Source organism: Canis lupus, chromosome 20, assembly GCF_048164855.1.
Source record: "Canis lupus baileyi chromosome 20, mCanLup2.hap1, whole genome shotgun sequence".
Classification (NCBI taxonomy): Eukaryota; Metazoa; Chordata; class Mammalia; order Carnivora; family Canidae; genus Canis; species Canis lupus.
The window spans coordinates 3885243-3910366 of record NC_132857.1 but is presented as its reverse complement, the minus strand read 5'-3'; the positions used below and the strand labels follow the sequence as shown (position 1 = coordinate 3910366).

Here is a 25124-nt window from a genome sequence, read left to right as displayed (position 1 = left end):
TGAGTCTAACGTTATGCCATCAACTGTGCTGGATTTGGGGACGTGAGGATGAGAAGCCACAGTCCAAACCTTTTAAGGTCTGATCAATTCACTGGGGTGACAGATGCTTTCTTTACTTACTTTCTTTTTAAAGATTTTATTTATTTATTCATGAAAGACACAGGGAGAGAGAGAGAGGCAGAGACACAGGCAGAGGGAGAAGCAGGCTCGATGCAGGGAGCCCGACGTGGGACTCAATCCCAGGACCCCGGGGTCATGCCCTGGGCCAGAGGCAGATGCTGCACTGCTGACCCTGCACCCCGGGGCCCCTGACAGGTACTTTCTTAAGAAACCGTATTGCTTGGAAGAAGACTGTTCCAAGGGGAGCGCCGGCTTCTGCGTGGGGGGGCAGATGAGGTGCTCCTGACAGATGCACGCGGCCTGGCAGGTGACGAAGAGGCGTCGGGGGCAGGGTGCCGGGAGCCACCAGCAGCCTGGGAGCTCTGAGTGCCACCTACCAGCCGGGGGGTGGGGGGGTGGTGGTGGTGGCGGTTAAAGCCCAGAAAGAGCTACGCCACGGCCAGATGCTCCAGGATTTGTTTAGGTATCAGCCCGCCGGAGACATAGCCCATAGGTGATAGAAATGTTTTGAGCAAAACAGCGACAGGATCAGATTTCTGTCGATGGTTATCCAGGAAGCGGGGTGAGGGCACAGCCTGGGGGGGGGGATGCTGAGGCTGGAAACGGCGACGGGGCAGGCTCGGAGGACGGCGAGGTCGGGGGCGAAGGTCTTGGATCACAGCAGCGGCAGAGGGAGGTCGTCCATGTGCAGGTGTTTAGGAGGCACACTGAACATTCGGTGACTGTCTTACAACAGGGGGACGGACATAGGGTGCAAAGAGCACGGGGAATCCCAGCTTATTGGCCTGAGCACTAGGAAGTGACTTGAAAAAACTGTGGCCAGGGGTGCCTGGGGGCTCAGGGGTTGAGCATCTCCCTGCAGCTCAGGGCGTGACCCCGAGGTCCAGGATCGAGACCTGATCCCAGGTCTCCAGGATCACGCCCTGGGCTAAAGGCGGCGCTGAACCGCTGAGCCACCCCGGGATCCCCCTCCATGTGGGTTTATATCTCTTATAAACCCTTCGGTGGGACTTTCTTAGGTAGCAGAGATACACCTCTTTCATGCATAGGCAGAAATCTCAAGTTGATTCCAGGTGGTTCCTTTACCAGGACCAGTCCTGATGCCCTCGACTTTTCATCCACTTCCCACGGGCATGCTTTAACTGGATTTTTAACTATGTTACTATTAGTCTGGAATAAGTGAGGTTTCCTGGCATTTCTCTGCAGAGAACCGGTGTAACTGTGGTCCAGTATTGGAAAGACAATTTGGCCAATGCAGGAATTCACCTTAGCTCCTCTGCTTCAGTTTTCCCTTTTGGGGTAGAGTAGATGTCACTACTTGCTTCTGCTGTACCGGAACATTACGAAGACGGAACAAGATATGGTGGATGAATCATGCTTTGGGACCTTAGGAAGAATGGATTCCTTTCTGCCAGGAGAGAGCAAGCCTCAACTCCTTGGAAGAGGATATTAAGATTTCTTACTCCTACTACTTTAATAGTTAATTATTAAACTAAGTGCCGCTGTACAAAACACGTTTCTGCCTCATAGTTTCTAACAGAGGGAAATCTAATTTTTAGCATTCAGCTTGTTAACAAATTGAACTAAATCCTTTAATAAAACATCTGGCACTTAAATATTTCAGTGGCAAGTAAAACAGAGTCTAGTTCTAAAATATTTAGGTGAACTGGAGCTTTTCTTAGGTGATTATCAGTTATTTCTGTTAAAATTGTGTGAGGGATACATGAATGGAGCAACACAGTGTGCCTGCCCTGGGATGGGGGGCGGGGGCCCACTGAGAGAGATTTTCTTCCTCAATTTGAGACCGAAAATTCTGAATGTGGTATCTGGGCCTCAGCACCCTCATTTGTTAAATGGAAATAATGCCACTTCCAAAAGATGTTACAGGGCTTTTCCTTTCTCCTCTTTCTTTTCTTTCTTTTCTTTCTTTCTTTCTTTCTTTCTTTCTTTCTTTCTTTCTTTCTTTCTTTCTTTCTTTCTTTCTTCTTTCTTTCTTTCTTTTCTTTCTTCCTTTCTTCCTTTCTTCCTTTCTTCCTTTCTTCCTTTCTTTTTCTTTCTTTCTTTCTTTCTTTCTTTCTTTCTTTCTTTCTTTCTTTCTTTTCTTTTTCTTTCTCTCTCTCTCTTTCTCTCTCTCTCTCTCTCTTTCTCTCTCTCTCTTTCTTTTTTCTTTCTTTCTTAACTACTTCCCTAAGAGAAAATGAGGATATATATATATATATGGTATCAACTGTAAAAATAAAAAGCATTATAAATACACCAAAACTGTATGTATAGTTAGAACTAAATGCTGAACTGTGTATTCCTATGCGTTATCAATACCTGAACACAGGCCTCACACCCACACCCCTATCTGTTGAAGAAATTCAATGCTTTTTTCCAAGTATTGCTTCCCATTGCATAGCATCGATATTAAAGCAGAATCAAGAGTCGCTCTGCCTAGTATTTTGCTTTCCATGCCATGCCACCATAACCATCATTTAAAAAATTCCCACTGAAATGAACTAGGGGTGGTGGAAGGGGACGTGGTGGGGGGTGGGGGTGTCTGGGTGGCGGGCACTGAGGGGGGCACTTGATGGGATGAGCACTGGGTGTTATTCTATATGTTGGCAAATTGAACACCAATAAAAAATAAATGTATATATTAAAAAAATCCCCACTAAAGGCTGTATAAGAGCTGGGTAGGTAGTGCCTAAGAGCTCCTGTGAGGAGATGGCTGTGACATTCTGGGTCCAGGCTGCACTGTGTAGGGGTTCCCAAGGGAACCGGGACTTGGACAGTATTGGTCCAGCCATCTATGCCCATTGTCTTTCCAAACGCTCAGTTGGTTGGAGGAGATGCTGCACCTCCTAAGACCCTCTTCTGTCCCAGAGAACGTGGCAGTGGGGAGAGAGCTGGGGGTACAGTCCCCTGCTAGTTGGCCTCGTGGTGCTGGAAGGGGTTGGACGGCAAGAAGAGCCTGCAAGTGAGAATGCAAGATCTTGACTGAGCCTTTCTCAGTGGGCCTTGCAAGGGTGCCAAGAGGGAGTCTAATTTTAATCACAGAGTTATGGAACTAGAAAGGATTTTAGAAATCATCTGCTCGGGGTACCCGGGTGGCTCAGTCGGTTAGGTATCCAATTCTTGGGTTTTGGCTCAGGTCGTGGTCTCATGGGTCGTGGGATTGTGCCTCATGTCCAGCTCCTCACCCAGTGGGGAGTCTGCTTGAGGATTCCATCTGCCCCCCCCACTCACATATGCTCACACCCACACACACACTCTCTCTCTAAAGTAAATACCTCTTAAAGAAAAGAAAAAAGAAATCTTATTTGATAATCGGGGGAATGCAAGTGCAGAGGCTGAGTGACTTGCCCAAGGTCACACAGCTAATCGGAGGCCACATCGGGACTAAGGCCCAAATTTCCCCCTTGAGCTAGTGGTATTTCCTTTATGCCATCTTACCTCAAAAGCAGCTCCAGTCATGGCCTGGTAGTTACTTGTTTTTTTTTGTTTGTTTGTTTTTTTGCCTGTACCACTGAATTTCATTTCTCAACTATTTTGACTTATGGTACCCTGTGATTCTGAATTTCCCGAGCCCATTCTTATGTCACTCAAAAGGCATTTTCAGCTGTTCCCGCTCTCTTAATTCTGAGTAATTGGAATTTCCTCGCGATACACTTTAGAACTGAAATGCAAAGAGAAATGTTATCTTAGTTGCCCTCCGTGCTACTCAAATATGGAAAAAATGCTGACCTGCCAATTGTGTTTCCTGCCATCAGTGGCCACATCCCGCTGAGATCCACATTCAGCGTGACGCTGTCTGGCAAAATGCAGGGCTGCCCAAGAACAGCTGCTGAGCTGCGACACTCGCCCAAAGCTGGACGGCACGGGGAGAAAGCCATCAAGCTGGAGATGCTGCTCTCAGTGAGTAGCTCAGAGCATCTGAGTCACATTCCCAGATATGGATGCATTCGGTCTGCTGGCCGGGTTCCTTTGTTTCAGGAAGTTAGGTTTCTTCTGAGTGGATGGTGTGTGTCACGCCCGGGCTGAGTGCTCCAAGGGGCGATATATCTGTGGTCTGAGTGGATTAATTCTCTCTCAGGCTGTTTGCAAATCTACAGGTCCTCAGTGCTTCCTGGCAGAGGCACCAGATGCCCAAGACAGGAAAACCCTGGGAGCCTGGCCCTGAGTGGGCTCTCTTGGGTTGGCAAATGTTTTTAATCAAGGAGAACCGTTATTGTGGAAAATCTGGTGGCTGGTGGATTGGGCAGTTGCCATCTGGGTCACCTGATGATCGAGGCATGTGCTCATCATAAAGATCTCTCCTCTTCACAACAGCCATCTCTCTGCTGAAGCTGTCCTTGAGCTGGTGAGCTGGATGGCTCAGAGACCAGGGGGGCTGATTGCTCCAGGGACCTGGCCCACGAGGAGCCATGGCGACGACTGGGAGGAGCAGTATCGCAGTTTGCAGACGCTTTGTTCTGTATCAGAGTGGTCCACCGAGGCTGGACTATCTCCTGAAGGGGAGATGCCAGGGGGTCTAAACTGTGAGATGGCTGGCTGGCTGATTCTGCTGTCCGCCACAATGGAATATCCTCATAAATCATTAAAAAATCTTTTTTAAATTAATGAGAGATACAGAGAGAGAGAGAGGGAGGCAGAGACCCAGGCAGAGGGAGAAGCAGGCTCCCTGCAAGGGCCCGATGTGGGACTCGATGTGGGACTCGATCCCGGGTTTCCAGGATCAGGCCCTGGGCTTAAGGCAGCGCTAAACCACTGAGCCACCGGGGCTGCCCTATCCTCATAAATCAAAGCAAGCATCTTCCCAGGATTAATGTGAATCTCACGGACACCAGGGGAGATCATTGTCATTGCTGATGCCAGCCAGCATATTTATCCAGGGTCAAGGGTAGCGACTTCGCCATTTCAGGCTTTGATGCAAGTCAAAAGGGCGGACGCGGCTACTCACTCTTGTCCTCTCTCATAAACCATGGAAGACCTCGGGTAGATGTGCTTATTTCTGGATGCACCGGCATATTTTGCAGTCATGTAAAGCCTGGAAGTTGCTGCTTTGCAAATATAGCAGAGCGTAGTTGCACATTTGAAACAGAAACGTGATGCGTATGCCAACCCTCCCTTTTTTCTCTCAGTTGTCTTGACTCAGAGGTTCAAAACCGGGTTCCCTGGAAAATTCCCGAATGCACGGTCTATCTTGTTTTCACGTCCAGGCTGTGGTCAGAGCAAGGCGAGGGGCGTTTAAAACTTCTGAATGTAGATGTCCGGAGTGCTTCACCAACTGCTCCCCAAATAGTAAACAAAGAACTTAAAAAAAAAAATGAGTGGATGTCCCCTTTGGCCTAATTTTAAGAGACTGTGTCTCTAGGAATGAAGGATCCTCAGAGAGGCTTCTGCTGAGTCCCTCAAATCAGAGGAAGCAAATCATTCCAGAGACTATACGCGAGTGTCTGAATGAACTTTTTGGAAGTTTTTTTTCCATAATTAGGATGGAGTATGTGTCCCTGGAGAGCTCCTGGGAATCGCAGGGGGAGCTGTTAGTGGCATTTCCCCCACTATAAATGGCTTTTTTCCTGGGCTGCAGTTTCAGCTGTGCTTTAGCAATTATTTTTGTCTCATGGATGCATTTTAAAGAGTTATGAACGTATTTTTTTCCCCCCAAAAGGCCGACCCATCTCTAGGTTCTTTGGAAAGAAACCATAGTTTAGTAGCACTCAGGGATAAGACTGTGGTCCCTCCAGTAAAGATCACCAGGATGTTCAGAAATCAATTCTTTTGCACTCAGGGGGTCCTTCCTGACTGTTTCTACTGACGGGGCATTGGACAGCGAAGAAGCAAGACAGGCCCCCCTCCCTCCCCTTTGCTCCCCAGCCCACTGCTGCATGTATAATGGGTACAAAGGGGAACCTGTTCTGGGATTCTTGACTGCACCACCCATTTTGAGGTAATAAAGACGAGGGAGCAGGAGGAGGAGGCAGAGAAGTGTCTGGGCAGTGTCCTGCTCAATCCCATCCCTCTAGCAAAATGGGTGGGGAAGAGCTGGCTCCCCCGACCCGGGCTCAGGGAGGGGTTCCTAGAAGGGAACCCTGGAGGGGATTCTGAAATGCGTCCTTGTAGACAGGACTCCGAGAGAACTGACTTAAGGCTTTGAAAAGGCAAAGGAGACTGTGACTCAGGTCTCTTCCCTGCCCGGGGTGCGGGGGTAGAGAGGAGAGGCGGATGGCCCGCGTGAGATCAGGGGCCAGACAGGGCTGGACTGGAGAGGACTGTCAGGGCGGGTATGGGGGAGGAGCCAGGGCTGGGGTGGGCTCCACTCGGGCCCTACGCACAAGGGCCTAGAGGGTAAAGGCCCTTCCGCAGACGGAGGCTGCAGCGGGCGGCAGGGGGCCTTGTGAGTAGGCAAGAGGTGCACCCGTCTGTCCCGAGGCATGGACATTCCAAGGAAGAGGGCCCTGCCAGAGAATCTGTGTCGGGACCTGCAGGGACTTTCAGGACTGCCAGTCACCTAGGAGTGAGCCAGGTCCTGGGCCTGCAGGTATTGCCACCCACGGTAGGAGAGCATGATACCCACTCAGTACATTGAAAGTGGCAGAGAGGCCAAAACAAGGATGCATTTTAAACACATCACAAATGGTGTCTGCTTAAAATGCTGGATACACTGCGCTTCCCCACCCCCCCCAGGATCAGAACCGACAGGAAGTTGGGGAAGGTGGTCTCCCGGAGGAATCCCGTGCCACGTCTCACCTCGACTGGCCAAGTACATAATAATTCGCAGGCATCGCCTCCTTCTGCGAAGCCTGAAGACCCGGCCTCCCGGGCAGACACATTCCGGCACGTGCCCACAGGCACGGGAGCAGCTTGGCGGTGTCTCGATTTGGCCCATCTCCATGTCTCCTTCTAGCTCCCAGCACCCTCCAGGCCTCCCACCCTCCACCCTCCACCCCCTGGGCCGAGTGCTGCCTTTTTCTAGTTGGAGGCAGAAGGAGTGGCAGGTGGGTGACGACCGAGAAACAGTGCTAGAGGGCTGCGTAGGGCAGTGACCCGATAAGGCAAACGGACGATTTCCTCAAAAAGGAAAGGGAAGGTTTCAGACGGTCCCAAGAAGATTGGGCTGGCACCGAATGTTTCTGGGGAGCGGTAGTAGAGTCTTCTCCTTCTGCGTCTCTCTCTGGCTCTTGTCTGCAGTCTGCAGCCACACAGAGCTGTGTGTTTAGCTGTGTCTTTCTCTGATCCTCAGAAGCTCTTTTCCGTGTGGAGCAAATCTAGGAGCCTGCAGCCTGGGCCTGGGGAGTCAGAGGCCAAGTGTGTTCTGGGTGCAATTCGCAGGGAAAGACCCGCGAGGGACATCTGGGTGTTCATGCAAATGACCCCTTGCACCAAGATGCAGGAGGAACAGTGTGCGACTGGGGACGGCCACGTGAGGTTGCAAAAGGCAGAAATTCAGAAGCATTCGGGTTCATGCATATGAGAACATCCTCCTCCCAAATGCCGGATTTGCAACGTCTTTGGATTTCCTTTGCTATGTCGATGCTTTTCTTTCTTCCCTTTCCCGAGAACTGGAGATGATCCTTTAATGCCAGATTTTCCCCTCTTCACTCTACAGGCAATCTGTTCTACACCTTCCCCCCCCCTTGAGTGCTGAAATGACTTTTACACGCGTTTGATTGATCACACACCAACACCATTTGCCAGACGGGAAGAGCGGAGGTAGGGACGGGCATGAGAGTAGGAGCTGTGCACATTTTTGCTCTTTCAGAGATTTAGAAAAATGGGGGGAAAGGAATAAATACATGAAAGAAGGGAGCAAGCAACTGTGTTTATTTTCTTCCCTTGTCCATCCTCTGAGTATTGCGTGGCTAAGCATGGAGCTCCGGAGCCAGAGAGTCCTCTGACTGCCGGCCCCACCTGTCACTAGCTAGCACCTCGGGCCGATCACTCGAATCTTGCTGTGCCTCCATTTCTGCATCAGTAAAATGATAATAAAAATCATATTTACCTCATAGGACTTAAAAGGGTGCCTGAGGCACTGTTGATGTGGTGTATTTGATAGCTACTGTTATTCCCTCGTTTTCTAGTCATTTTCTGGGTCTGTAGAGATGTGAGGTGGGAAAGGATAATGTAAAGAAAAGTCAGGTCCCACCTCGACTGGGCTCTTTATTTGCAATTTGCGGCAATAGTGCATGCCAACGACACTTCATTCTCCACCCACGTTATTTTTAGACAGCATTAGAGCTGGTTACGACTGTGTTGATGAGAATTTGAATCTTTTCACCCCTTTATTCACACATCTGTGTTTGTTCATTTATGCGTTAGTTATTTGAGTTAGGGCACTAGGCAATTTACAAACCTTTACAAAGCAAAGGATTTTCTCCTTAAGGAATCTAAAGCCGTTCAGTTAAGGGTATAAACGATTAATACCTAATCAGAATGACTGTGTTTGGAATATTCTGTTAAATCCCAACAAATAAAACTAATTGGAAATAAATGGTCGGGGAAAATATTTGGAGAATAAACTCAGTTTCTGCACTGGGTCTCTGACATCTCTAGCCCTAGTCCCGTATACCATCAATCTTCTGACCACAGATATGGCCTCAGGCCTCTTGTTTCCTCAAATTTACCAATATCTTCCCTGACAATGACCTGGCATTTCTCCTTCTGTTGAGCAGGAGCCTCCTGCTTCAAGCTTAGACTGAACACATCTACTGAACGTCTGCCATGGCCTAAACGCCCTGAGTCTATGTCAGGCACAAAGAGCTTAGGGATTCCGAACTATGTGGGTACAGACCATGATTCTATATTTCATTTTTTGGATGTATTTCAGCCCACAAGTTATCCTTGCCATTTGTCATCCAGGCTTTATGGAGATATATGAAGTATGTATCCGCCCTGAAAAATAAGGAATCTCACAGATGACACATTTTCTCTTGAACGTGAAATAATATTTTATGGCAAGGGAAAGGATCTTTTTTTTTTGGAAAGGATCCATTTTTGATGGGGTTCTTCGTACGGGTTTGAGGAAAGCTATGCCTTCCATGTTTCTGAACTGCTAGCAAAATGTTGTCAGGCCTTTCCATATACTTCACTTAAGACAACGAACAGTGAAATGTCTGAGGCTAAGCAAAGATGTCGATAAATGGAAAAACTGCAGGACAATCTCGTACTCTGGACAGGGAACTTCTTGTTTGATCGGCATCAGCCACTTACCCTTCCGGGCCACGACTGTCTCATGCTAAAAATTAGAAGCTTATCACGGTAAAGATTAAATTACTTTTAAGGTCCTCCTATCCTGAAAATGACGAGCATTCTAGAACTATGCTCTTTGGTATGGTAGCCACTAGCCACATGTGGCTCTTAAGCACTTGAAATGCAGCTTGCTCCAACAGAGAGGTGCCGGAAATGTAAAACACACCCCACATTTTGAGGAGTTAACAGAAGAGAAAGAATGTAAAATATGTTGAGCGTATTGGGTTAAATAAAATATGGCGTTAAAATGAGCTTAACCCATGTTTTTTACCCTGACCACAGAAAATGTGAATTACATACGTAACTTACCGTATTAGCGCCCAACGAGGTCTTCAAAACAAAGGGATCGAATTCGTCTTTAAGGACTAAACATTATATGGTCTCATTCATTTGGGGAATATAAATAATAGTGAAAGGGAATATAAGGGAAGGGAGAAGAAATGAGTGGGAAATATCAGAAAGGGAGACAGAACATGAAGACTCCTGACTCTGGGAAACGAGCTAGGGGTGGTGGAAGGGGAGGAGGGCGGGGGGTGGGGGCGACTGGGTGACGGGCACTGAGGGGGGCACTTGACGGGATGAGCACTGGGTGTTATTCTGTATGTTGGCACATTGAACACCAATAAAAAATAAATTTATTATTAAAAAAAAAGGACCGCTAACGTGTAAAGGTCACTCTTTCAATATTGAGGGCGTTAGGCCTCTAACAAGTCAAGCTTCCAAAATTAAAATTCTCATCCACCCAACACTAAGATGCCAGGCAGGGGCAGCTATTTGCCACCACGTTCCTCTTGAAGTTACTTTCTGTTGAGAACCCGTGGATGCTCCAGTTACGATGCTCAGCAGCAACCCTTATGGGACTGTCTCAGCTCTGCCGTAAAAGAGTATCAGGAAACACACCCAAATGTCAAGAGCGATTATTTCTAGGTGGGGTACTGAGTGACTTTTGCATTCTTTTTTTATTCTTTGCTTCATGTTCCAATCTTTCGGCCGTAAGACCTTCATCCGCAAAAAAGCCTATCTTTACATTTCTGCCCGAATGATTTTTACAAATTCTACAAATATCACAAATATGTAAAAAAGAGACCGACTGAAAAGGAAATATCCCAAAGGCTTTCCCCTGCTTTTCTCCATTTCTGAATTTTCTAGAGTGAATAGGTTACTTCTATCAAGAGAAATAATACATCTTTTTTTTTTTTTTTTAATTTCAATATCCACCCACCCTTAAACCTTAAACCTAAGTTAATTTGCATGCTGCTTTTCTTTCTCGGGAAGCTTTTCTCTCTACTGTATGAGAATAAGAGCCGTACTTTAGGTTTTAGCTTCAATCTCGGTGCTAACACAGTTATTTAATATTTTTATAACTACATGGCGGGGGTGGGGGGCGGGCGGCGCCTGGGTGGCTCAGGCAATGGTTAAGGGTCTGCCTTCGGCTCAGGTCATGATCCCAGGGTCCTGGGATGGAGCCCCGCATTGGGCTCCCGGCTCGGCAGGCATCCTGCTTCTCTCCCTCCTTCTGCACCCCGACTCATGCTTGCTCTGTCTTTAGTGGCCCCCCCTCTCTCTTCTCAAATAAATAAATAAAATATCAAGATAAATTTTATGACTACCATCAAATAGAACCAGAGTCAGAGCACATGTAGAGGATGGGGAAGGACTCCAAAAGGCGGTGTAAGATGCCGCCTGCCGTGTAGGGGGGTTTAGGTGGCACCGTAAAAACGCCCATCTACAGAAATGCCATTTACATTGGAGCCCTGCAGCAAAGGGGAGAGCACCCCCTGCACGCAGCCCGGGCCAGTCTGTTCAGCCCAGAGCAAACTCTCTCTCTCACGTGGAGGGAGCAGGGCTGTGTCTACCCCAATCCCACTAAGGGTCCCTTGCAGTTGCCTTTCCACTTGCCCTCCACTTGCAGAGACCCGAACCGCTGCCCTACCCACTCAGGTACCATGGGGAAGGCCACGCTGTGCAAGGCAGGGAGGCAGGACGCACCCCGCTCTGCTGTCCGGCCTGCTGCCTTTGGAAAGCACTGGGCTGCTGCTGCTGCTTTTTTTTTTTTTTAAGTATTTATGTATTTATCCATGAGAGACCCAGAGAGAGAGGCAGAGACGCAGGCCGAGGGAGAAGCAGGCTCCCTGCGGGGAGCTGATGCGGGACTTGATCCCGGGCCCGGGGTCAGGCCCTGGGCGGGAGGCAGGCTGGGCCCGGGCGCCCCTGGCATGGGCTGCTCAGGGCCGGGTAGTATGACTGCTCGGCTGGCCATGGTATATACTCACTTAACTTCTTCTTGAAGACCAGCGTCTTTCTCTAACCCCCGTGTGCCAACCACCCTGTGCGCCCCGGCGCGTCCGGGCCGAGCACTTACCATTGGCGGTAAAGACGACCTCTCCGTCCTGCGGGGTGGGCTCCGCGTCCGGAACCACCTGCAAGGCTCCCACGGTCCGCACGGCAGGGTCCAGAGTGACTGAACTTTCGTTTACAGTCGTGTCGCTGGCGCCCGTGATCTGGTTGGTGGGCGGGCCTCCCAGGGACCCCTCGAAGTCGGTGGGCAGGTCGTCCATGCAGTCGGCATTGGGCTGATAGGAACGGAAAAGCATCGGTCCTGAGCGTTCGTCGCCAAGTTCGAGAGGAAGGGTTTACAGCCTAAACATTTTGTCTCGGTGGGAAACCAAAGCTCTTTACTGTTTCCTCCCGGATCAGTTAAAAAAATACATTCCATTATAGTTTCTGCAATTAACATGAAAACATCTTCCCAAATTGCCCTTTCCAAGGGGTCTGTTTAGATCTAGATATGACGTTCTAATTCCAGAAGCAGCAATATTCACGTATTAATATAATACTTGGCAGTGGTGTGGGAGGGGCCACTGTATTTATTTATAATGACAGCCCTGCCCTGAATGCAGTTTGCTCCTCATATAGGAAGTAGCCGGCAGCTGGTCATCACCCCCTAACCCATGCGCCGTTTGCAAATGCACCGATGACATGAGAGCAGGGAGGGGGCCCGGAATCGAACTCATGGCGAACTGTTCATTAGAGATACACACAAAAGCACAGGGTGAGGGCATTTTTGTCGTGGCAGCGGTTAAACGTAAGCCAAAAACTAGCTGTAAAAAAAATAACCTATTCGCTTAACATGCAAATTGATCAAACGTTTGTCAAATCCTCTAAATTAAAATTTTATCCACTCGTGTGGATACCATCTCGTCTAATTATCCACTCATTACGAGATTTCCCCTCCCTCCGGGGCCTCATCCTCAGATCTCTGACAGCCTCACTGAGTAATAGAAAAATGGGGAGCTCTCCGTGTTGCAAGGCCGCCTGTGTTGACCAGCTTTGTGAGACTAATCTACCTTTGGGCAAAATCTTATTCTTTGCAAGTTTTTCTCTTTGGTCTTAGTTCTGCGAAATTATATTGAATATATCTCAAACAGCTTTTACTTGTTTTTTGCTTTTTTAAAAAAGATGTTATTTATTTATTTGACAGGAGAGAGAGATAGAGAGAGAGAAGGAGCGAGAGGGAGAAGCAAGGAGCCTGACACAGGGCTCGATCCCAGGACCCCGGGGTCATGACCTGAGCCGAAGGCAGACGCTCAACTGACTGAGCCACCCAGGGGCCCCTCTCAAACAGGTTTAAAAATGATTTTTAGTTGTTATGACTCTTCTAAACTCAAAGATTATTTTAAAAAGATAGTGTTGCAGAGATATGGTCTTGAGAAATACTAAGAATAGCTATGAATTAATTTTTTTTTTCTTCATTTAAACATCAATGTTGCCTCGTGGGATGGTAATTCTGTGGTTTTGCACTCCCAATAGATGTAGATCAGGACAGGCAGAATTAGGTGAGGAAAATTCTGGATTGGCACTGATTGAATTAACATCACTACATGACTATATACTGTGTTACTCATGGACTCCCTGGGAGCACAAAGCAAGAAATCCAAAGTGGAGGACTCTTGTCCTAATTTTCCACTCTTTTTTTTTTTTTAATTTTTTTTATTTATTTATGATAGTCACACACACACAGAGAGAGAGAGAAAGAGAGAGGCAGAGACACAGGCAGAGGGAGAAGCAGGCTCCATGCACCGGGAGCCCGATGTGGGACTCGATCCCGGGTCTCCAGGATCACACCCTGGGCCAAAGGCAGGCGCTAAACCGCTGTGCCACCCAGGGATCCCTAATTTTCCACTCTTAAACCAGTCTCCCAAGCTCCACGCCTGTGTTTCCAATAGTCAGTTGGAGATCTCCATCAATCTCATAAAAGTCTCAAATTCAGCTCATTCCTTCTTTTTCTGTATTCTCTTTCCATTTCACCTTCTTCATCTCTATTGGAAGTGAGCCAATTCCTTGAAACCCAAGTTATCAAAAGTCAGTTCACTGAATGACCAACCCACCATATTTACTAAACTTAGACATTGTGACACTGGACATGAGCAGGTATGTTCCAAATGATCTCTCCCCATTCGCAGCCTCCCCATTTCCTTAAAGTTTCTTCCCTGAGATATCCTATTCCCTACTTTCTCATCAGAGCCCTCTTTAAAACACCACCACCACCACCACCACCACCACCACTACCACCACCACACAGGTATGATGCTTCATTTCTCTTAAGGAACGAATTATAAGCTCCTTGGTGGGGCAAAACAGGGTCTCTAAACCCTTACCCCAGCCTTTGGAAACACAGAGCATATATTCCCTATCCCAGGGCTGCAGCTTATGTTGTTCCTCTGCTCAGCACCAACCATCCCCAGGTCTCAAACTGGCTGTGATGAATTCCTAATCATCCCTCAATTCCCAGGCCAAATGTCACCTTTGCTAAGTAGCGTTCCCTCCCAGGTAGCATCTTTGATATTGTGACACTTTATAGGCATTTTTCTCTCTGTTATGGTTTATTTGTAGCTGTGCTGGTCTCACACTACTACTCCACAAGCTTTCTCCCCCCCAGCTTTATTCAGATATAACTGACATGTAATATTGTAGTAGTTTAGACAACAGAATGATTTGATATATATATATATATAAAACTATATATATATATATTTCCAGTGTATATATATATTTTTTTTCCAGTATATATACTGTATATATATATATATATACTGGAAAATGATTAACACATAGGTTCAGTCACTACCCATTACCCCAAATAGCTACAAGTTTGTTCATGTGATGAAAACTTTTAAGATCGACTCTCTTAGCAACTTTCAAATATACAACACAGGATTGTTACCACGCTGTGCTTCACGTCCCCAGGATTTATTTATCTTATAATTTGACCGCCTTTGCCCATTTCACCCCTACCCCTACCCTCGGCCTCTGGCAACTACCAGGATGTTCTCTGTTTCTAGGAGTTCAGTTTTTTAGATTCCATTTATAAGTGAGACATGAGCTTTTTAAAGCCACTACATTACGTTGATCTTGAGTTTCATGCCCGTATATGGTGTCTGACAATTATTAGGTACTCGGTAGATGTCAATTTGAACATTTTGAGTCTCAGTTTACTACTATGAAAAGCTGAGAATGTCAGTATCTGCCCTAGATCAATTACGGGAGGATTTGAGAGAGTGCTTTAAAAACTGTCAAGTTAAAATAAAATAAAATAAAAAAAAAACTGTCTAGTTTTGTGCGAAGGTAAGGTATGCTATTCAATGGTAGCAGAATATGCCACCCCCAAATGTTGCCATTGGCATGAGGATTATTTTGAGCTAAACACAGTTGAAAAGAAGCAGATAAAGAAATATTTTCTGCCCTCCTCCCATCTGCCTGAAAGTAGGATATAAATTGTAGAGGTGGCCCCCTTCCTTGTACCAGGAAGAGAAGAACATTCTCATCACCGGAGTCTGGGAGTTGATGCCCAAAATGGATCTGTAATAACACACCTTCCTAACACGCCCTTATCTGCCATTAGTTTGCCTCAGCTGAGTGCTTTCCCACAATTTGCTGCCCTAGAAACTAAACTCCAGGTCCTTTACCTTTGTCTTTTCGCTTCTTTAAAAATTTGTTCTTCTGTGAAGATGCTCTAAATGTCCAAGTTCTGACCACCCCTTGGAGTTACTCATCCCTAAGTGCTCCCGTGTGCATGTGCAATGCACATGTTAATAAATGTCTGGTTGTTTTTCTCTTGTTAATCTTTAACCAGTCTCATTTACGGGGCCCCAGCTGGAGAACTAGGAGGGTAGAAGGGAAAACATGTTTTTTCCTTCCCCTACACTATATAAAAACATAAGCAAAGCAACTGTGTGTGGGGTGTCAGCAAAGATTTCACGACGAGCATACTGTGCTGCTTGGTCTTTCATCCATAAGCATCTGAACACAATCATAGATGTGATAACAAGTGACATATTTTTCAAAATGTTGACTTTGCTTGTTGATATCGTTGCTTCGTTTTATCTCTTTTCTTTTCTTTTTTTTTAAAGTCATTAATTTTGATGCGGAGTGTTTCCTTTTACTTTGGGGACTAGTGGGAACTAGTATTATATCTTTAACAGAAGGGGAAAAGAGAAAGAGCTAATTATGTCAGTGAGACTGTGACTGGTGGCACGCATGAGTACGGTATTGAGTAGACCGCAACTTAGAGAAACTCACAGTTCACATCCACGCTAAGTGGTTCATCAAATAGAAGAATATTTTGAAAAGAAATCCAATTTATATACGTCTAAGAGAAATGAAGTCATGATGTTTGGCAGAGGATGTCAAATGCCATCTGCAAGTGAATATGGTAAAGGTATTCGAACTCAGGTGAGCATGGGGCTACTCCTCAAATAAGCCAACCCCTAAAGAGTCAGGAACTTGGGAATACTCCAGCTACATGGGATTTTCTATTCAACATCTCTCATCCTATTCATATCAGGGCAACAGTGATAGGAGAAGGTGTTTTCTGGGATATGAATGGCCTGGTTGACATGGTACCTTGTAGGAGTGAGTACTGACTAAGACCTGGGTCCCATCATTCTACAAAGACACGCCTAGACCTGACTGGGAAGACAGGAGGCACCGTTGTGTAGATAAAGGGATGAAGAAAGCGCCCCTGCCCTCTTTACAATGTAGTATTTGATTTCTTTCTCTCTCTCTTTTTAAAGGTTTATTTTAGAGAGAGTGAGAGAGTGAGAGAGTGAGAGAGAGCAGGGGGAGATGCAGAGGGAGATGGAGAATCCCGAGCAGAACTCCCGATGCGGGGCTCGAGCTCATGACCCTGAGATCATGATCTGAGCTGAAAAAGAGAAGGATGCTTAACTCCCTGCACCACTCAGGTGGTCCCAATAGTTTATTTCTCTTGGCAAAATATAATAATAAAAAAAAGATACCCACTGCAATAGGAATTTCCTGATCTGCCAGCTGGGCTTTCACTCACTACTAGCTCATCCGAGGGAAATCCAATCACGAAAATGTCCCCAGCTTTCAGCTCTCCACTGACATGTATTTGCCCTCTAGTACGGGTGTACACAAGGATACTCAGAGGCAACAGGAGCAAAACCGCAAAACAAGCCGAAACACCTTACCACCTGTATCTGGACAATTGAGTTGGCCAAGATTACAACTGAATTCTTGGTGAGCGGACACTGTTCAAAGGAAGACCAGATTGAATTTCATAAATATGATTCTGTGACTGAGTCTGGAGGGCAGCAATGCCACAGGCATTTACTGGGCACTTAGCATATGAAAGGGATACAGAGGTAAGAACCAACAGGCATCACTTGGTAGAGATGGACAAGCTCTTTTCAATTTTCCTTGAGAATGGAGTACAAGGAACTTAGAAAAATGATAAAACAATCTCTTTAAGCTGCATAGAAAGGGTTTCAGCCAGCTATGGGAAGTATTTGCTAATTGAGAAGGCTGTGAGCTTGTTCAGTGACATGGAAAGTTACAGGAGTGCAATAACACGTCATCTTTTTGGTACAGTTTAGGCATGTATATTTGCACCCAATGGCAAAGTATGCAGTGGAACAACATCCCAGATTCCTCCCAGATCCAGACGTCAGTATCATCCTCTAGGACAAAACCAGAAAGGCCCTGGGGAGGCATGAGGGCAGCCATATGCGTTGGTGCTTCCCGAGAAGTAGCACACATGCCCTCTTCTTCCTGGAGGATGTTCTGTTCCCTGGGTCGAGCTCAGATGTGTGTCATGTTCCTGTTCCTGTTCGGCTGCCCTTTATGAATCCTTGGTAAAATTCAAAAGATGCTACCAGTGTTTATTTTTCTGGAAGTCAGTGTGCTAAGTAAAACCCTATCTTTCTTACTTGGTGGGTATGGAGCCGTGAACAAGATGTCCAACTGCTAAAAAGTAAAAATGTTGTTAATTTTGGAAATAAGCCCGAAGGCCACCCGATAATTCTATTTTTAAAACAATACCCATATCCTCAGCTCATTCTCAAGTAGCTTCTGGAGAAGTCATACCTTCTCTGGAGAAGTCTGAGGTCAAATACTAGTTAATACAGAACTTAACTACCAGGGGTGGTTTGGTTTCATTGTCCTGACCGGGAGGCACTGGGATCGACATTTAGGAGCTTCGAAAATATCGTGAGGAATAGGTGCTGGGTCAAATAAAGCGGCTGTCGGGATCCCTGGGTGGTGCAGCGGTTTGGCGCCTGCCTTTGGCCCAGGGCGCGATCCTGGAGACCCGGGATCGAATCCCACATCGGGCTCCCGGTGCATGGAGCCTGCTTCTCCCTCTGCCTGTGTCTCTGCCTCTCTCTCTCTCTGTGACTATCATGAATAAATAAATAAAATCTTTAAAAAAAAAAAATAAAGCGGCTGTCTGCCTTTAATTGTAAGTGCTCTAAAGATTTTGGCGACTAAAGACAACATGCACATATGCAAGCACACACGTACACACATTTCCCCCCTTCCCTGTATGAGCCAGCTGCAGCTAGAAATGTGAAAAGTCCAAACCCTGAGCTCCATTTCCTAAGCTCCTCGTATCTGGTAGAGATGTTGGGTTCTTACTGATATTTCATGTTCACTGTAATTGATTTTCACCTTGAATGCATTATGCATTCACAACCCTGGTCTGAAAATTTAATGCATTGCCTTTCAAAATCCAGCTCCAAGCTAGCATCACACAAGTTGATTTGTGCTCGGTGTATCAACCATGAAAAACAGCATCCAGCCAGCAGGGAGGCAGCTGGTACCAGGTAGAAAATTCAGCCACGGCAGGACCTCACAATGCTTCAGGTTTGCCCTCTCCGACGGGGCCACCCTGATGGTCCGAGGATAATTAGCCCCTCGGCATTGAAGGAAACCCCTGATATCTGGTCCTTTCTTCTTTAGTGATATCTCGGGACCGTTAACATTCTCTTCACTCTCTGCCATTAGCAGTGAGAAGTGACAGCAGGGGGTGTAGCAGAGTGGAGGGGACGGGGGAGGCTGCTCTCTGGATCCTGGCTGTCTAGTTGCTTCCAGAAAGTGCCTATGTTCTTCTCATCCCTGTGTGCAGCCCTCGGATTTGGTGGCCTGGCTTGCTTCCTGCCCTCACCACATCAGCTGGGGTCTCACCAACCACCAGTTTGTGGGCTTCGCTTTAACACAGTCTGGGGAAGAGCCTTCCCTGGAGCAGCAAGCCGCCAGCTGGTGGGATTCTCTTTGCACTGGGGGAGTGACTACATTTTTTAAACCTCTAACTGAGCGCACCGGTGGGATGGTAGCGCTGGAATTAAGTGGCTCTGGTTCCCTGTTCTCTCTGCAGAGACCTGAGGTTGAGCACGGGCTCTGGGCCAGGTTCCCTTGTCCAGAAGAGTTCCTTTGCAAGGAAAGCTGGGTGTGGGGCAGCACAGAAGGTGAGGCGTGCGGCTCTCCTCGCAGGCACTGAGTAATGACACGGGAGGTGAGCAAAGTGCAACTGGGCCGTCCAGCCTCTGCTGTGTCCTGCCTGCACTCACACCCTGGGGCCCAGGTGAGAAGCCTACGAGCTGCATAAGCAGCATCTCGATTCACAGACACAGATGTGGTGAGAGGGTCGTGACGTTCTTGAACTGAGAAAAAGCGAGAGGAGAAATGTTTCCAGACATGTGCATTCTCTTGGGGCCTCGTCAGAGGACGCCCCTGCCGTGCAGACGAGGGGTTAGAGAAAATCCAGGTGTGAGGCTTTCTCCCTGCTTTGGGGGTAATGCAGAAAGACACACATTACGAGGCTGTAGGCTGTGCTGTGCTTACCGGGATCCCTAGGGCTTTAAGAATGTTCATCTTGCACATGGGACAGGTACGATGGTCTAGAAGCCAGGGGTCAACACAGGATTTGTGGAAAAGATGCCTGCAATGAGAACCATACATCTTAGAGCGGCGGTAACTGCAGACACTACCTAGTCCACCACAGCCCAGAGACTTGTCCAAGGTCACTTGACTGCAGGAGGCAGAGCCAAGACTCACACCTCCGTCTCCTCACTCCTGGGCCAGTGAGATTCCTCTTACACCCTGCGCTGATAGACTCAAAATTTCTCTGGATCCCACGACTGTCCTATATGATTCACAACTGAGTCTTCCAAGTTTCAGAAAATGGAGAGAATGAAGACACAGATTTTTTTCTCTTTCTCGCTAGGAAGAATGCTTAGTGGAAAGAATGTCAGTGGGGGTGGTGGTGGCGGGGGGAGGACTTCACAGGCCTTTCAGGATAACTCGAGAGAGGCTACTTGTAAATAAATCCTAAGTTTCTTTTTCCACAGTCAGAAGACGACTGCAAAACAAAGGCTCGTTTCCATGAATATTTGGGCTCTCACACCGAAGGGCAGGAGAGCTCCTGGAAGCATTTAACCACACAGACGCCATTTTACGTGGTTCTGGCTGCCGGCTGTCGAACCGGAAGGCGCAGTGAACAACCCGAGCTGCTTGCATGGCTGCCCTGCCCCACTGCCGTCCCCAAGCGCCGCTCCCGGGAGCCCCGACGGCCCGGGCGGAGGGCAGGCGCTCAGGGGCAGGGGGGCCTCCAGCCGGCCTCTCCCTCAACTTGGCTCTCAGGAGCCCAAGAGGTCACCAGGGGCGGCTCGAGTCCGAAGCTCGTCTCCTCACTCGTGAGACTCCAGACCACAGGCAGAAGCAGTCAGAACTTGCTGCCTGGGGTGAGAGGACAGAGCATGGCCTGTCTTAAGTAGGAGGGCTTCGCAGAACATTCCGTCCACGCCTGCCTGTCCCTGGCGGTGCACTATTCCTGGAATACTGTCCACTCTCTCTCGCACCTTCATCCTCTTTTGTTCTAACAGTTCTGTTTTCTCTGGGTTCAAGGGCTTTAGGCTCCAATGCTTAAGAGGGACCCCTAACTTAGGGAAGAGCGCAGGAAGAGCCACCCTTTAAATGGACATTGAGAAGAACCCCACGTGCCAAGGATGGGGTTGGCTGTACACCGCATAGGATTAGACCGGGGATTGGGACAGGAGAGAAGCCACCTGCATGAGTCATCATGTTTCCAGATGATTGTCTGGAATGCCTACAGATTTATTCCTTGGATGACACATATCACATTCATTGGTTCCTTTATCCATACCTTTGTCCAATCAAGTAATAAATGCCAAGAATTACGCTCAGCGCTGGGAATCAGCATGGTAGCGATTTGCCTCCTTCCCCCAGGGAGTGTGAGAGGAGGAACAGAAGTTAATAAAATAATATAAATAAACTACTTAGCGACAACAGTGCTGCGTGTCACATTAGAAGAACACAGTTTAGGGAGGCTTATAACTGGGAGATTTATCTAGTTTGGGTACTCAGGGAAGACTTTCCTGATGATGTGCCAAAGGAACGCTCAAGGGCTACACAGACGTTACCCGCATGAAGGGGAGGGGAGACAAGTATTCCGGGAAGAATGACCGACTGGTTGGCACAAAAGCCCTGAGCTGGGCTCTGGCAGGAATGAGGGAGGGACTAGTGCAGGATGAAGCCACCCCGTCCCCCCAAAACCAGTATGGACCTCCCTACGTTCAGGCTCTGCACTCAGGAAACAAGTTCTTTTTTTCTCTCTCTCTTTTTTTAAATTTTATCTATATATTTATTTGAGAGAACGGGCATGAGTGGGGGGAGGAGCAGTGGAGGGAGAGGGAGAAGCAGGCTCCCCACTGAGCAGGGAGGCTGATGCGGAACTTGATCCCAGGACCCTGGGATCATGACCTGAGCTAAAGGTAGGCGCTTAACCAACTGAGCCACCCAGGAGCCCCCAGGAAACAAGTTCTGAATCTGAACTTGCTCACCAACTGGCAGGCCTTTGGGGAAGAGAGTCAAACACTGTGATCCTTCTGGCTGTTCTGGGGAGGCGGCCTCGACTGTGTTTCCTGCATATGTGCTGGAGTCGGAATGACGGGAGGGCCAGTCAGTAGCTGTTTGAGCTTCAGCAAGTCTCTTAATATCCTCAAGCCTCAGACACCTCATCTGTAAGCTGAAGAGGCAGAGAAGTCTTCCCAGGGCCCACAAAAGCTGGTAACGATTCGAACCCCCCAAGTCATTCCTCTTTGTGTCCTGTTCATTCTGATATCTCCGTGATGGTAGGTTTCGTGGGTCAACTTGGCGAGGCTGTTGAGCCCAGTCAATCAAACACTAATCTAGGGCAATGTCAGAGAGCTGGTTACCAAGGACAATCAGTTGACTTTAAATAAAGGAGATTATCCTAAATATCTAGGTGGAACTTATTTAATCAGTTAAAGGCCACGAGAACAAAACTGAGGTTTACTGGGGAAGCAGAAATTCTGCATCCTGTCAGCAGCATCGGATTCTACTCGAGTTCCCAGCCTGTAAGCCTGCCCTATAGATTCCCGACTTGTCAGCCCTACAATCACATAGGTAATTTCTTGAAAAAGCAATGCCACGGGCAGCCCGGGTGGCTCAGTGGTTTAGCACCGCCTTCGGCCCAGGGCCTGATCCTGGAGACCCGGGTTCGAGTCCCATGTCGGGCTCCCTGCATGGAGCCTGCTTCTCCCTCTGCCTGTGTCTCTGCCTCTCTCTCTCTGTGTCTCTCATGAATAAATAAAATCTTTTTTTAAAAAAAGCAATGCTTCGAAAACGCTCTCTCATATATATACATACACAAGTGATGGATCATACAGTGGGATGTGATGGGATTCTCTGGAGAACGGGGACCAATACATCCTCCAATGAGAATATAAGGTCCACTAGAGCAAAATCCTCGTTTGCCTGAATCACTGTTTTATCCCCAGCATCTAGAACAAAGTTGATACTCAAGAAATATTTGCCATATGAATGGATATTTGTCAAAAGACCTGGTACTCCTCATGGCCTACACATGGTCATCAAGCCACATGGCCTCACTCTTGCTACATCTTCCACATGTCCTGCTTCGTGTCTATTCTCAATGCTCCTCCCTCGTTCCTAGTCTTGCTAATGTTCTTTATTATTGCAAGAACATCTAAACTGCTCTCCATGTCACCAGCTTTTCCTGCTCATCCCACTCATCCTTGCCAGATTTATCTTCTTAAAATACAGTGCTAGTTACGTCGCCCCCTTGTTCCATTCTGTTCTGTGCTAGGGGCTGGGTACAAAGATGAATAAGACAAGGTCCTTCCACCAATGCAGCTTCCCTGGTGCTTCCGTGGTTCCCTGTGAACTGCAACAGAGAAGCCACTGAAAAGCCACACTCCTGGATCCACTGTTTTCTGGCTTTCTGGTCTGAGGCAACTCTTGGATCTCCAAGGCTCAGTTGCTCACCTGGGAAATTTTCTTCTAAGTATGCAGTTTGCAAGTGAACGACTGTGTGTGTGTGTGTGTGTGTGTGCGCGTGTGTGTGTGTGTGTGTTGGGGTACAGGGATAAATAGTGACCCCAAAGCTTAAAACATAACTCTTGGCCCTCCTTAATTGTAAGCTACCATTAATCTTATTAATACCATCGTACTGCATCTTGTTTTTAGATATTATGTTATTACTGTGGTTTCTACTCTTTAGAATAGACTTTTAACATTTTAACGAGTAAAGGCAAATTTTAAAAAATCAAAGGAGAACGAGGGCAAAAAACACACATAGGGCAATCGTGCTGACTATTAACCAGCATTCATTTATTTCTAGCACCATATTTCTTGTGTTGACCATCAAATATAGAGACTATAACTTTATAATTGGGATTTTTTTTTGTTTTTTATAATTGGGATTTTAAAACAATTTTTCCCTCCTCAGTGGAAAGAATAACAAAAGTTACTAGACTAAATAAATAAACAAAGAGATGGAAAGAGTCCAGCCTTTAGTGAGATGCACCAATGGTTGAGTAAACATCCCTATGACGAAGTCAGTCGCAACTCATCTTGTTTGTACGATTCATGGCCCAGGACTGTTCCTTCCCAAGCTTTAACAAAGGCTGCGTGATAAAGTATATACTGGGGAACAATGGGACAAGATACTCTGTCTCTTAGCAGTCCTGGCAAGCTAGGAATAAAACAGAGGGCTGCCCAAAACCCTTCTCCCTCTTAATTCATCAAAGGGAAGCAAATGTTTAAGAAAAACTTCTTCAAACACCTGACAAAAGATGGTGCTGACAACTGCATAATGAGGCTGAGCTGACTATGAGTAATAAAATAAGTTCTCACCCTTTTTTTTTTTTTAGCACTAATGACCTAGTTAAACTCATTTCCCCATTTATTAATCCTAATCCTTATTTTCTGTTGTCCTTTTGCCGATGTGTGCGACACCATCTCCAATTAAATGGCATTATTTTTTCTTCACCTGGACAAAGAAAGGAGCTCTTCCGCCTTTCCATCTCATTTGTTTTTGTAGGCTTTGTCAGACCCTGTCATCGAAATTCCATGACTTTCCTTTTAGCACCAATACAGGCTGTTTCATTCCCTTCAGTGAAATGGTTATCAAAAAGAACATGAGTCACTCAGGGATCCAGGCAACATTAACTATTTAAATAGGAGATATCCAGGGCTTCTGTGGGTAGTCAAGATATTTCTCCGGAGCCTCAGAACCTTATTTGTAAAGTTGCCAATGAAGTCAGAGGTTTTGAATTAATAAACACGAATTTAATTAGTAAATATCTACTGGTTACTGAATGTCTACTATGTACCAGACAAGTTATATACCTTATTAATTCATAACAGCTCTATGAGGTAGATTATTCCCATTTTATGGAAAAGTAAGCTAAAGCTCATCAAAATAAGTAGAATTATCCAAAGAGCTAGTAAGCCGCCGAGCTAGGGCTCAAAGCCGGTCCTGCAGTCATTGGTTTTACCTAACTCTGCCCTCCCCCACCCTTTCTCCCCCACTGCCTGTCATGGGTAGGGGGTGAGGGGTGGGGGTGGGGTTCCCAATGATGTAGTTTTGTGGTTCAGCTTCCAGGAGGCAGTATCTTAGTTACAGGGGTTGGGGATCAGGAAAACCAAAGGGAAAAGTGATCTGCCTTAAGCGTACTCACTTGGCTACAGAAGAGAAAAGCTGGCAGACATTGGCCTCCTCCGGACTTAGATATTAGTTTGCTTGATTTATCTGGGAAGAGGATAACACCGGCCTCTACATGTTTGTCCTCTCCACTCTCCACCGCCCTGCAGATCTGGTAAACGTTAGTTGGCAGCTCTATCATCTTCCCACAAGATTTTCATATTTGTACCATTGAGTACCACAGAAAGTCATGCCCAGCCTTCTCTGAGGGCTCTTCTTGACATGCTGTGGTTCCCCTTTCTTGCTTTAGCTTTCTGAAATACAAACATGTATCTCTCCACGTACTTGAAGTGCTTCAGCTGCTCCCCCCTCCCTATGGCACCAAGTCAAAATGCAGGAACAGAGGGCTCACCCCAGCCGGCACTTGTCACATCCTCTGTTCTGCCTCCACGCTTACCCCACACTTTCACCGTCGCCCTGC

General features: G+C 47.1%; 1 protein-coding gene across 2 annotated transcripts in view; it reads right to left on the bottom strand.

Annotated features, from left to right (window-relative positions):
* The window catches only part of RNF150 (ring finger protein 150), a 241575-nt gene that overhangs the window by 32862 nt on the left and 183589 nt on the right, over positions 1-25124 (bottom strand). For both annotated transcript variants that reach the window (XR_012012714.1, XM_072788276.1), the window contains exons 5-6: positions 19498-19594; positions 11717-11927 (exon numbers count right to left, since the gene is read on the bottom strand). Coding sequence is in view for 1 of the 2 variants with exons in the window: in XM_072788276.1 (XP_072644377.1) it covers positions 11717-11927; positions 19498-19594 (308 nt within the window). In the remaining variant the exon portion in view is untranslated. The remainder of the gene's footprint in view (positions 1-11716; positions 11928-19497; positions 19595-25124) is intronic.